Genomic DNA, 12082 nt, shown 5'->3' on the forward strand with positions numbered 1-12082 from the left:
TTTCCTTTTTTATTTTTATTATTTTTAATACCTCTCACTGGCACACTTCATTAGGTACAAGATTCTCAAGTAAAATTTGGCAGGTTATAAAACATCGGTTAATCCAGTTATCAGCAACAAAAGGTGAAAATGTGTGTTATGCCAAATACAGAACATTTCTTTTCTGTAGAGACCGTTGGTTTATAGTACGTTTCTTCATAAACTCTCATAAGGTGGGGTGGGTTTTCTTCTTTATGTAATCCCAAACTGTGTCTTGTTTTCAGACCGCAGAATGGTTCTATGATCCTGTACAATAGGAAGAAGGTGAAATACAGGAAAGATGGATATTGCTGGAAGAAAAGAAAAGATGGGAAAACCACCAGAGAGGATCACATGAAACTGAAAGTCCAAGGAGTGGAGGTAGGAGAGCGGAGCGGGGGCGGTTTTGGGTGCTAGCTGGGCTGGGAAGCAACGGATCCCCAAAATACGTTCGGCATCAAGTTGTCCACGCGTTCAGGAAAATACTTACACTTGCTGAATTCCGGCTTCCTCCCCAAATATACACACATTCTTTATTACTGCTCTGAGCAAAATCTGAATGTAGCTTTGCCATCGGATTGTGTTACTGCTCTCTGGTTGTCGTGAGGCTGCGCAGCTGCAGCGTTGAAGAAAGACGCTGAAGAGTCTTCACGCAGAGCATCTTTGGGTAGAATATGTGCTTTTAATAACAGGTACTTCACCAGCATGACCAAATGTCTTGGGGTGGGCGACTAAGCATTTTTTTTTTAGCGTGTAAGCTTTGATTCTCACAAAATACCAGCTAGTTTTTGGTAGCAATGACCACAATTTTCCATATGCTTGTTAAGCGTTGGTCTTACAGTATGCAGAAGTAGAATTTCTGTTGAATTCAGACCAGAATCGGACTCTGTTCCAAGGCAGGTTTTGAAGGAGACCGTCGCTCTGCTGATGGCATTTAGCCATTCAAAGAAATTCAGGTGGATGATTGCATCTGACACAATATTTCTGGAATAAGCCTGTTTGTTTTAAAATACGTCGTTCTTTGACACGACTATTGTTTCTTAAGCTCTGTCTGTGTGAGGAAAGAGCTGTCTGATCGCACTGATCGCTTCTGATGTTAAAGGGCTGCATAGATGTGGATAAAAAATACGTTTATTTAACTTCCTTTTGTATTTTATTGAATGGCAATTACATTTTCCTATAGTAGAAGTCCAACTGCAGACCTTTGCCTAGCTTAGTTCCTAGGACAGCAAGGCTGTATTCCCGGCATTTTGTACTGAACTTCAGGCCAAAGTGGTAGAAGGCCGTTAAAATGTGTCCTTACAGCATTTACCTATGTCATCAGGAAATACTCTAATTTTGGCACATGAACGGCGAAGCTGTAAGGGTATATCTTTGTATAAGCTGCATTGGTTTCTGCAGTTAACGGGCTGCGTGCGTCACCGCGGGTCAGAGGCTGCACCCCGTCACGTGGGCATAACAGCCCCGGTTCCAGCGTTTGGAACACCCGGCGCTCGGTGACAGGCGAAGCTTATCTCGTTATCTCGAGGCGCGTTCGATCAGCTTTTGGGCTGGACTTCGGGCTGCGCCAGGCTTTCCGACCACACCCTGACCAGGCCCATCTTGGCCCGTGTCTTGCGTGGAATCGACCTTTCTCGCATCCGGGTGGCGAGCACCTGCGCTCCCCAGCGCGGCTCCGGGAGTTGTGCTGGGTCGGTTTGGTTTTTTCCCCACCGAATTCAGCGCGGGGGATGCGAAGCGGCCGAGCGCCTGGAATACATCTCGTGCTCCAGCTTCTTTCTGGGCGATTTGTCATTCTTACGTTCTGTCTGCTTTAATGAGGTTTTTGGGTTTAAAATAGTATTAAATAGATTGCGTTATATTACACCAGAGAGGCATAACTCTGTTCCATAATTTTTACATCCAATAACAATGTTTTATTATGACAAGCCAAAAAAAAAGTCAGCATAATAGAAATTGTGCGTTGTTTTTGTTTCGGGTTTGCGGAGCGTGATTTAATTAACTTCTGTGAACCTTAACAATGCAGACTACCAAAACCTGCGCTGCAGAACTTCTCTGCAGGGGGTGGTGGTGGTGACCATCGGGTACCACACATACACACGGTTAAGTAAATACTTTCTGACATATTTTTTCAAAGATGGGTCCCTCATGAGAGTGCCTGACTGCGTGGATGCGCACGGCGATCACATTTAACTCAAATAGCAGTGCACCGAGCCCAATAATTTCTATTTTACTGAAGCATACCTTCTGGAGGGTAACAAATCTGGAATTGAATGTATCGGGCGCTGGAGAAGGCACAGCTCTCAGGGTCTCTTCTCGTGGCTGATCACATTCGCCACTTAAGAAAGTAAGCGTCGAAGTACTGGTTTTGTGATTTGGGTGTGCCGGGGTTTGGCCATTCCTTCCTACATCTTTCTCCAGCTGAAGAGCCCTTTAGTACCAGGCATTTTGTCTCCGAGAAGCTACTTGCGCCCTCTCACCAAGTTGTCCCTCCACCTCTCGCCGGGAAGCCCAACGGACCCGGCTCCGAGCCGCGGGTGGAGGCGGGACGCGGCGCTGGGAAGCCTGTAGACGCAGCAGGTAAAGCAACATCCGGGCAGAAGCCTGGCCCCCGAGCCAGCGCCGTCAGCGGCTGGTGGTGGCTGCGCTGGGCTCGAAGCTGGAGGAACACAGCTTCAAGGTGAATCGACGTGTTAAGCAGCACTAAGGGGAGTATCAAAATGCAGACTGAACAGCTAAGTGTTGAAAAGAAATTAATATTCCCCCGCCGGGTATCGGAGCATACAAAGGAACCGGCGATTCAAGTCGTTGTAATTTATGTATGCAGAGACAGAAGAAACAAACCCAGCGGGAAGAGGCAAACAGAGATTTGGGTCTGAAATGTAACTCCCGCATAAACCTGGGTCTGGAGGAGTCGGGTCCACGGTAGAAACGTCCCTTGTACTGAGCGTGCCCGAAAGCGTGCCCGCGGTTCCCGAAGGCAGGAGGAAAAGCTGCAGCAAGCTGCGCGGTGCCGTCCCCTCGCTGACCTGCCCTAGTCCCCCCGAGCTGTCCCATCGTGCTGACCGGGCGGCATCTGAGTGATTGCTGCCAGTCTCCGTTCTGAACAATGCAGGAAAAGTCCATTTGCTTGACCTCTAAGTGTTGCTTGGGCAGCCTTATGTATTTTTAACCTTAATTAATTACTCGGTGGGTACACCGTGCTACTTGAGGGGTAGCGGTATGGGTTTATGTTTCTGATACCATCCTAAGGGGAAGCGATGTTCTTTACTCGGACACGCAGGCAGCAGATAGAAAATAATAAAAAAGGCTCTTTTTAAAGTTGGACTGATCCTGTAGTTAACCACATTAGGGTTTAACAGGGCATGAAATAACTGTCTGCCTTGTGGCACTGCCAGATCATCTCAGCAATTCTTGCAGCCAGAAGATAAATAGGTATCATCGTCGCACTGATGGAAAAATACTTGCAAAGCCGCCAGCCAAGAGCATCGGTAGCATCCAAACAGAGCTTTGGAAACTGCAGCTAATAGGCAAGACGGAGAAACACGCTGGCCCGTGGCTTGACCAGACACTCCTGAAAAGGGATTTGTGTTAGCAGATTTAATAATTAATTACTTCCCGAGTGCTGTCGATGTGACAGCTCCTGCATCCGTCTGAGTTTCAGGTAAGGAGGAAAATGCACTTTGAAATAAAAAGTTTACACCAGATACTTGGGGATGTTCGTGTCTATCGGTACCATATGGAAGGATTTGGTGAGCATGGACAACGCAGCTAAAGCAAATTTAGGACATAAATAGGGAATAAACTAATTTAAATAGGAATACACTAATTTAAATAAATAAGGAATAGGAGGAATAAACTAGTTAACCAAGCGGATGCTAAATGAGAGCTGCCTGAAATCCTCAAGCTATTGTCTTGGTTAGCATCGCCATGCATAAGGATTTTGGATGTTATTTGGTTAATCTGATGCACAATCCTGTTAGAAAACGCTGGATAAACCAGAAGGAGAAGTTAATTTGGCCTTTCCCGTAATATACCTCTTTGTGCAATTCTTTGTGGAATCCATTAAAAATCTCCAGTCCGTGATCCTTTTTAAAATTCTAATTAATTAGGATCCCTGGTGATGTGTTCCTAATCAATTCACATAATTAAAAATTTTAACTAATAAATAATAGTAAGGGGAGTGTTGAAGCAGCTTTAGCGTCATGGAGCTGCCCGGACTCTACAGACGGTTGGCTCAGCTGATGCGTTTGCCTTTCCTTGTGCATGAGCCTTTCCAGGTGCCTCTGAGCGATGCATTCACATGAATTCATAGTAAACTGCTGCTAAAATTAAAACGGGGCCATGTGTTTATAGCAAATTTCCCTCTCGGTTCCCTCATTTTGGAAGGTCAGCGCTGATCCTCTGTTGAGGGTACTTCGGTCTCTCCAAGCCCCAGTGCGTGAAGAGAAGCTAGAGAAAAGGGTTCTGTCGCGCTCGGGGCAGAGCCGTGCCCCCCGCAGTCCCTCTCAGGGCACGAGCACCGCTGCCTGCGATGTGGCTTTGCCCAAATTTCTGGCAGGAACGTGATGCTCTACAGAAACCCGACGGCATTGGCAACGGCGGCCGTCAGCGGAGACGCTCCCGTTCCGGCGCTGGGAGCGGTGCCGCCAGCTGAGCAGTCACCGCCAGCAGCCCTGGCTCATCGGGGAGGGTCGTTTGGCAGCGTTGATTTAGTCTGGCACCACTAATTTCGGATCGGAGAGGTCGGAGGGTGAGATGAATGTGCCAGAGCTCATGTGTTTGACATGTCTTGTTCTCTCATACAGAGATGTATATTATCTCGGCACAGTATGATAATCTTTATTAATTCCTTAAAAAAAAAAAAAAGGTAAAACTTGATTTAAGTCTTATTAAGAGAGAATCTCCCTTGTGGAGATGGAGATGCAGAGTATCAATTTTGTATGCAGGACTGGTATTTAATTATTATCATAACAGTCCCTTCACACTATTACAGATTAGTCCACGAGGACAGGAATGGAGATTTTAGCTTATTCAATTACTGCATAAACCCTGGGACGTTGCTGTCAAAACTTTGCAAAAGGTTTCTGAGCATCGGGGTCTGAAAATGCAGCGTACCTAAGCTCGGGATCGCGCAGGCCGTGCGACCTGCATGGCAGCCGCGTCGTTTGCTCTTACAGCCTGCCGGAGAACAAGGTGACTTTTCCCCTTAGTCAATGACCAAAGGGGCTTTTCTGTATTATGTCAAATAACCCACCATGGAATACTAAACCGCAGAACATTTTTACATCTCTCAATTCCCTGCTATTGTCGGTGGAATTTACTTGTAAGTTATTACTGGAGGGTGAAAGCAACTTTGGAGATCGCACGCTCAGGCAGCACTAATCTGGAGAACTATTCCTAGGACGGTCTGAGCCAATTCACTTTAATTTACATGTGCTTTGCTCGCCCGCAGAGGTGAGCTGTGTAGTTTGCAACCTAATTAGGATTGCATTGTTCAGCTGGGCTGCTTAATGCATTCTAGAGCGATACTGTGGAATGCTTTGGAGGAGAAATGAGAGACTAATGTGAAAGGCTTTCGCAAACGAGCGCAGCAAAGGAGAAAAACTGCTCGAGGAGGAGTGACGGTTTTCATACCCATCTATTCTTCATCATCGCTACTAAGGGTGTTTTCCTCGCATCCCTCCGAACAAGCTGCCATTTCTAACCAGCCTCTCCCTTCATCTCCCAAAACACCTTGGAGGGCACAGGGTCCAGCAGCATCTCCCCAGCTTTGCCGCGGCGTCTGCCTCCCTGCAAGGGCCACGAGGGGCAGGTGCTCGTGCAGGGATGTGGAAGGTGTTGGCTCCTCGTGAGTCGTGGTTGGATTTTATTCTGTTCCCTGTTCTGAGTGCTGTTTATGGCATCCAGAACGCGGGGTTGCGATGGCATCTTAATGATGCACGCGTCTGTGGCAGTCCTGGGGAAATCGGAGCGCTGGTTTACCGTTTCTGAAGGGGAATATGGATTATCATTAAATCTGGAATGGGTCTCCCGAGAGTCTCTTCTGAAGGGAACATACATATCAATAATTCGTTTTCTATATCGGGATCCTAATGTATTTGCTTGTAGTAACATACATTCACTGCAAATGGCCGTGGGTTTTGGCATCTTTTCCTGACGCCCTATACGTGTCGAGGAGATTTTATTCTTCAACAGACCCGTAACGTACCTAATCCTTTAATTGTTGTAGCTTATTCTGCAGTGTATGACTTCGGCAATAAAAGCTTTCTTAATCTCTGGGTGTCTCAGAACGAAGACTCAGCTGAAATCAGGGCTGCCGGCTCGTGTATGATGTCGGAGGAGATGCTCTGCCCAGGTCTGGCGCAGCTGGGGTTGCATCTGCTCGGAGCCTTGCCTCGGCCAGAAAACAACGGGCGCGCTGGTTGGTGTTTAGCAGGCGGGTGCACGCAGGAGCTGTTCATTCAGAGACGTGCTATAAAAGATTTGGCTTTATTTCCTGCGTGGACTAACTCATACCAAGCCACGGGTGCATTGCTGTGCAGCACGCCAGGACAATTCATCTTTGGGAGAGAACTTCCAGAGTCGGAATACTCCAAGCTGGCCGCTCACAAAGCAGGTTAGCGGCGTTGCTGCTTCTGGGCAGCGCGGTGTGAGGGGAAAAGGGCTGTCCTGGGGATGCCTTCGGTCCGAAGGGATGAACCTGCCTGTGCACGCGGCTTGGGGCACGAGGATGGCTCTTGGGGACCGCTGGCGCAGCGTGGTCCCGCGGGCGATGCCGGCGTGGTCAGGGGGAAGAAAGAGGCTCCACGTTATTTCTCCTTACCCCGGCGCACGCAAAGCTGTCCTAACGGCAGCCCTCGCCGAGCGACTGAGCCCGGGCTCAATTTCAAGTACTGTGCGCTGATATTTCTATTTGGTCAAAAGCCTGAAGCAGCTTCTCGATACAGCGGGAGGTAAACGGGTGTAAGAGCAGCCACAGGCTGCGTTCAGTCCTGTGTTTTTCCCCGTTGTGAACAAAGTAGCTGCGTACGGGCCGTGCTGGGTCGGCTGCCTCCCTGTTGGGGAATCCCAGTCCTCGATACCGCAGGGGAAGGGCTTTGCTGTAACAGGTGAGCCAACGTTTGTGGGAGACGGATTCAGTCTTGAGACAATGCAGTGCAGCTTTTACGCTGCGTTTTCTTCACTCGCTCAGCCTGGCAGCATCAGCCCAGAATAACTGAATTCCATCCACCAGGTGAAAGCACTTCACTGCGGGAGCGTCGCTTCGTCTGTGCACTTGGGTTACTGGGAGGCTTCCGGCTGGAGGCGCTTGGTAAACGGGGACAGGCTTAGACTGAGAGAGATGAAAATAAATTCACAAGGAAAGAGAGAGTCTGCTGCTATTCCCGCTTTTGCAAATAGTCTTTCCCGTGACGTATTGGGAATGGGCTGAGCTATAGCAAAGGCAGGAACGGAGGAGAGCTGCGGGGTAGGAAGAGCAAACGTTACATTTCCTGTAACCGATGCGACGCCGAGCAACTGTTTTTACACTCGGTTAGTTCACACATCGTTTTGGGCACAAACCAGAATGTAAAACGGTTTTGTTTTTGTATGATGAAGGGAGAAAATGTGGAATAAAAGGATTAAATTTCTGTTGCAGGCTTTTTCCCCTTGTACTTGATTCCTTCGACCGTTCGTTTTGTGTGACTTCAGCGGGGTAAGGGATCCTTACCCTTCCTAATCTGCCTTTAAGAAAAGGCAACTTCTAAAACTTAATAGGCTGAACTTTCTTTTTTGAAACCAATTTGCTTCACAGCAGCAACGGCAGGTTTTGCACAAAAGTTATGAAGCAAAGCTAAGAGCGACAGCTTTTGGGATTGCGGCTCAGCTTGAGCACGTTTGTGTTGAATTTCCGTGAAAGGCAAAAGGTGTGGCGGGTTCAGCGTGCACAAACCTTGCAGCAGCGAAGGGTGCCTGGCGTGGCTTGTTCGCCTTCGTTATCCTTGTGGTTTGAATGCCGTTACGGTAACGCTAAGCCTTGTGCGGAGTTACTGCTTGTATGCCAGCCAGTATACTTTGAAAAATACAGTGGAATGTATTTTTGGAAATATATAGCAGAATATATATATAGAAAATGTACAGTGGGAAAAATAACCTCTGGGCTTTTTAATACAGTTTAGCAAACAAAAATCTTTGTTGCAGTAAATTAAAAATAAAAGTCATCTTTTGACTTCAGAAGTCATCTTAAAATACATTGGAGAAGCACAGCAAAGGCATTGAGAACAGTTACCTGGATTGTGAGGTTTCCGAAATACAATGCCGAGTGCTACGCCCGGTTGTAGCGCGTGGTGTGGCTCACCCGGTGACCAGAGGTTGGTGAAGACGGCAGAAGGGCTGAGCAGCGGCGGCGGGATGGTCTGCGCGGTGGATGCGGCGTGTGATCGGGTGAGGAGCCGTGGAAGCCAGCCAGCAACGCAGGGTGGGGGCCGGATTCTTTTGAGCGTGCCTGGGGGTCAGGACGCCTTTTTGGGTGGTGGGCCGGTGGCCCGTAGGCGAGTTCTGCCCGAGTCAAGGGCGACCGGCCCTTCGGCGCTAGGCCATGGGTTTGCAGCGGCAGTTCAAGTGATTGCTCGGTAATTGGCCGCTTTGCCTTTTTCCCCCCGTTTAATAAATGGCGTGAATAAAGCCGAGCCGCGTGTGGTGGGGTTGTAATTCAAGTCCCATTCACCAAAGCCTGAACATTTTTCATTTAGCATGTAAAGGCAGTTTCCATGTAAATTTTTCCAAAAGGATCTCTGTGGACTAATGACGTTAGCGTCTAGATAGATTGAAATTGTTTGAGTAATTGGTGCTGCAACTGCGCCACGTACTGTGGGGGGAAGAGGAGGAACCCGGCGACGGGGGTTTGCAGCGCTGCTCTGTTGACGGTGCTCGGGCGGCTGAATGTGCCGGACGGGTCTAAAGAAACGGGGCGACAAACACCAGCCGCTGCATCGGGCTCCGCGCCTCGCGGCCGGCGTTACTCTGATTTCTCCGTCTTCCTCTCGATTTGCCCGCGTAGCAGCGGGAGGCATCGTACTTCTTTCTGGATGCCCCCCCAAAACAAAACGAAACAAAACAAACCGATTTTATATATATATACACACATACACACTTTTATATTATTTAGCCATCCTTATTAAATAAAATGTTAGAACAAGTGTGCAGACACAAAACAAGCTAACGGGCACCCCGTGCCCCCTCTGAAACGTGAGGTTTGTGTCGCTGCCAAGGCTGTGTAGCGCAAATACACACTGACATTCATATTGACTATTTCAGTTTAGAGATATTTGAAATGAAATATATTTTCTGCCAGCTCTGTGGGAAAATCCATTTACGAAAACAAAATCCAATAGGAGATCTAAAGATTGGTGGCCAGAAATGAAATATTTTGAGAATAAAATATATGGAGATTGGATTGCTGGATCTGTGGTCGTGGCTTAACGTGCTGGAGACGGGAGCAGAGGTTTATTGGTCCGAGCTTTATCCCAGCGTTTGCAATTTAGATGAGAAAGTCTACAGCAAAACAAAATAAACGTAAATAGGTTTTGGACCAGAGACAGCGGTCTGCATTTACTTCTTCGACCACGTAGTTGTCTGCAAAGCCCGAAGTCTCTACCTGCAGGCTGCTCGTCACGCAGCTCCGAGAGCATTTGAAACGTGGCGAGGTAAAGGCTTCGCCGCTCCTCGCAAGATGAAGAGGTTTCCTTTTTCTGCAGGGATCCCCACGACTGCATGGAGGATCCAGATGCTGAAGCAGCATGTGCCTTGTAATCTTGTAATTGCGTTGTGGTCCGTGACGGAGATCAGGGCTTCCGCCGGACGCGAGGCGCCTCGGCGTCTCTGCCCTGCGCACCTGCGTTTTACCGTGTTTACATGTATTTGTTTGTCTCACGGTGTGTTGGAAAGGAAAGCAAATCTCGTTTGCTGTATTGCTGCTAATTTGTGTGCGTCGGAGATGCCTTAAACGTTTTAATTTCCCAAGTTCCTGTTGGGAGGACGGATAGTGCTTACGGAAGCGTGCGTGGGGAGGGGAAGCGGTACGAGCAGAGTGGCGTCGAGGGTTTGGAGGTGCTGGAGTTCCCAAACGAAATCTGGTGTTGTCCCCAAAAGGCAGTACAGACACAAAAACTGGCAAAGCGGGATTTCCGAGCGTGCCCTGTCCTGCGCGTGGGCACGTTTTAATGGCCCCCACTTTGTAGGATATTATTTACTCGCCCCTTATTATAGGCGAGAGATAAGAATTAATTAGCCAGCTTTCATACAACTCTCTGGAAATATAAAACGTTAATTGCATGCTAACACCCCGTTGTCAGAAGCAAAAGGGAGACGAGAGGCAGAGGGACGGGGCCGTGGCGGCCCGGGAGCGCCGCTGGCAGAGGGTTTGCCTGCCCTCGCCTGGTACCCGCGCGGTGTCCCCACCCGCTGCGTGGAGTCCTTCCCCGTGAAGAGCCAGATGGTGTGGGTGGTGGGCGGGCGGCGACGCTCGTGGTGGTCCGCTTGCGCGTGCCGGTGCCCCTTTCTCACGTTCTGAGTCATCACGGTCTCTGGGAAACGCGTCGACCTGCTCGTCGTGGCAGAGTTGCATGAACGGAGTCTGGGGGACTGAAATCCTCCGGGATCCCGGTGGGATGCTGTGACCGCGCTCGGATGCCGTGCGTCTGTGAGCGGCAGACAGCGAGAGTCGTACTTAGCGGCTCAGCTCGGTGCTTGTCAGGGCTTTATAGATAGGCTCCCTTTGGGTGCCAACTGTTTGCAAAATAATAAAGCGCCTCAGCAAGCCTGGAAAATAACCTTGCTGGGGAAAAAAAAAAAGGAAAAAAAAATACAAAAAGCAGGTAAGCACCTTAAACAAAAGGTCGCTAATGAGATGGTGGCCCTGCTAAGGTAGTTGGGATAATGGCTGGTGATGGAGTTGGCAGGGACGAGGTCGTTGGCGTTTGCCGTTTGCTGTATATGCCGGGTTTGAAGCTGCGGTACAGACGGCCGTTGAGCAAACCAAATACTCTATTTCTTAGCACAAATTATCTGATGTCCTCAGGGGGACCTGGGTGAACCCGGGCTGGCTGGCATTTTCCGGGAGGCGTGCAGCGCCCTGCGGGACAAGCTCTTAGCCAAAGCTGAGACGCGTCGGTTGCCCAGGCCTCAAGGGATGAGTTCAAAACAGGAGCTCTCCTCCGAGTCCTGCGGCGTCTGCAGTAGGTCACATCAAAATCGTAGGGCTGTAGTGTGTCAGTGCTGCAAGAAGAAAGCACAAGCGACCCAGCTGGTAATTGAAGTAACGTAGCAAATGGAAGTTATTGTATTTCAGAGGGAAAAACTATTTCGCTGCTCCCTGCTCGTCCTAGAAACGTCACGGACGTTGGGTTGTGTTTAGCAATTGCCTTGTCTCTGCAAACCACCTTTTCACTGTGCTTGTACGGTAACGCGTTCATCCGTCCCGGTGTTTCCACCTTTCTGCTGCCATCGCGTGGCTGCTGGCGTCTAACGGCGCTCTCCCATGCGCGAGGGACCCCGCTGCCATCCCGGGAGGCTGCTGGCAGCCGCAGCCGGCCCCCCGAGACCCCCGTCCCCTCTGCCGGCTGCGGCCGCCCCTTGCCGACGCCGGGCCGAGGCGGCGGGGCGTCCCCCGCCGGAGCCTCTCTCCATCCCTTCGTGCAGCTGCTCTGGCCGAAGCCGCCGTTGCTTTTCTGGCCGCTCGCAGGCCTGAGCCGGCCGGTGCCCCTCGGTGCCCCCTTCGACCTCCTCCCCTCCTCCTGGCCGCTCCTTCAGACCTGCGGCTCTGCCGGCCTCCGCGTTGCCAGGGAAGGGAGCAGCGCGCAGTGAGTTCGCCTGCGTGCCTTGGGACGGTCGTAGAGGGGTTTGGGTTGGAAGGGACCTTCAGAGGCCACCCAGTCCACCCCCCTGCCACGGGCAGGGACATCCCCAACCAGAGCAGGGTGCTCAGAGCCCCGTCCGTCCTCACCTGGGGTGTTCCCAGGGACGGGGCATCGACCACCCCTCTGGGCAGCCTGGGACAGGGTTTCGCCACGCTCGTTGTCAA

The 12082-nt window shown here is 50.1% G+C and overlaps 1 protein-coding gene across 2 annotated transcripts in view; it reads left to right on the forward strand.

The window, feature by feature from the left end:
- The window catches only part of CAMTA1 (calmodulin binding transcription activator 1), a gene marked incomplete at both ends in the record, with an annotated part of 311800 nt that overhangs the window by 103811 nt on the left and 195907 nt on the right, over positions 1-12082 (forward strand). For both annotated transcript variants that reach the window (XM_082009441.1, XM_082009442.1), the window contains one exon: positions 264-399. In XM_082009441.1, coding sequence (XP_081865567.1) covers positions 264-399 — 136 coding nt within the window. The remainder of the gene's footprint in view (positions 1-263; positions 400-12082) is intronic.

The sequence above is a fragment of the Phaethon aethereus genome, assembly GCF_964289735.1.
Source record: "Phaethon aethereus genome assembly, chromosome: 21".
Taxonomy (NCBI): Eukaryota; Metazoa; Chordata; class Aves; order Phaethontiformes; family Phaethontidae; genus Phaethon; species Phaethon aethereus.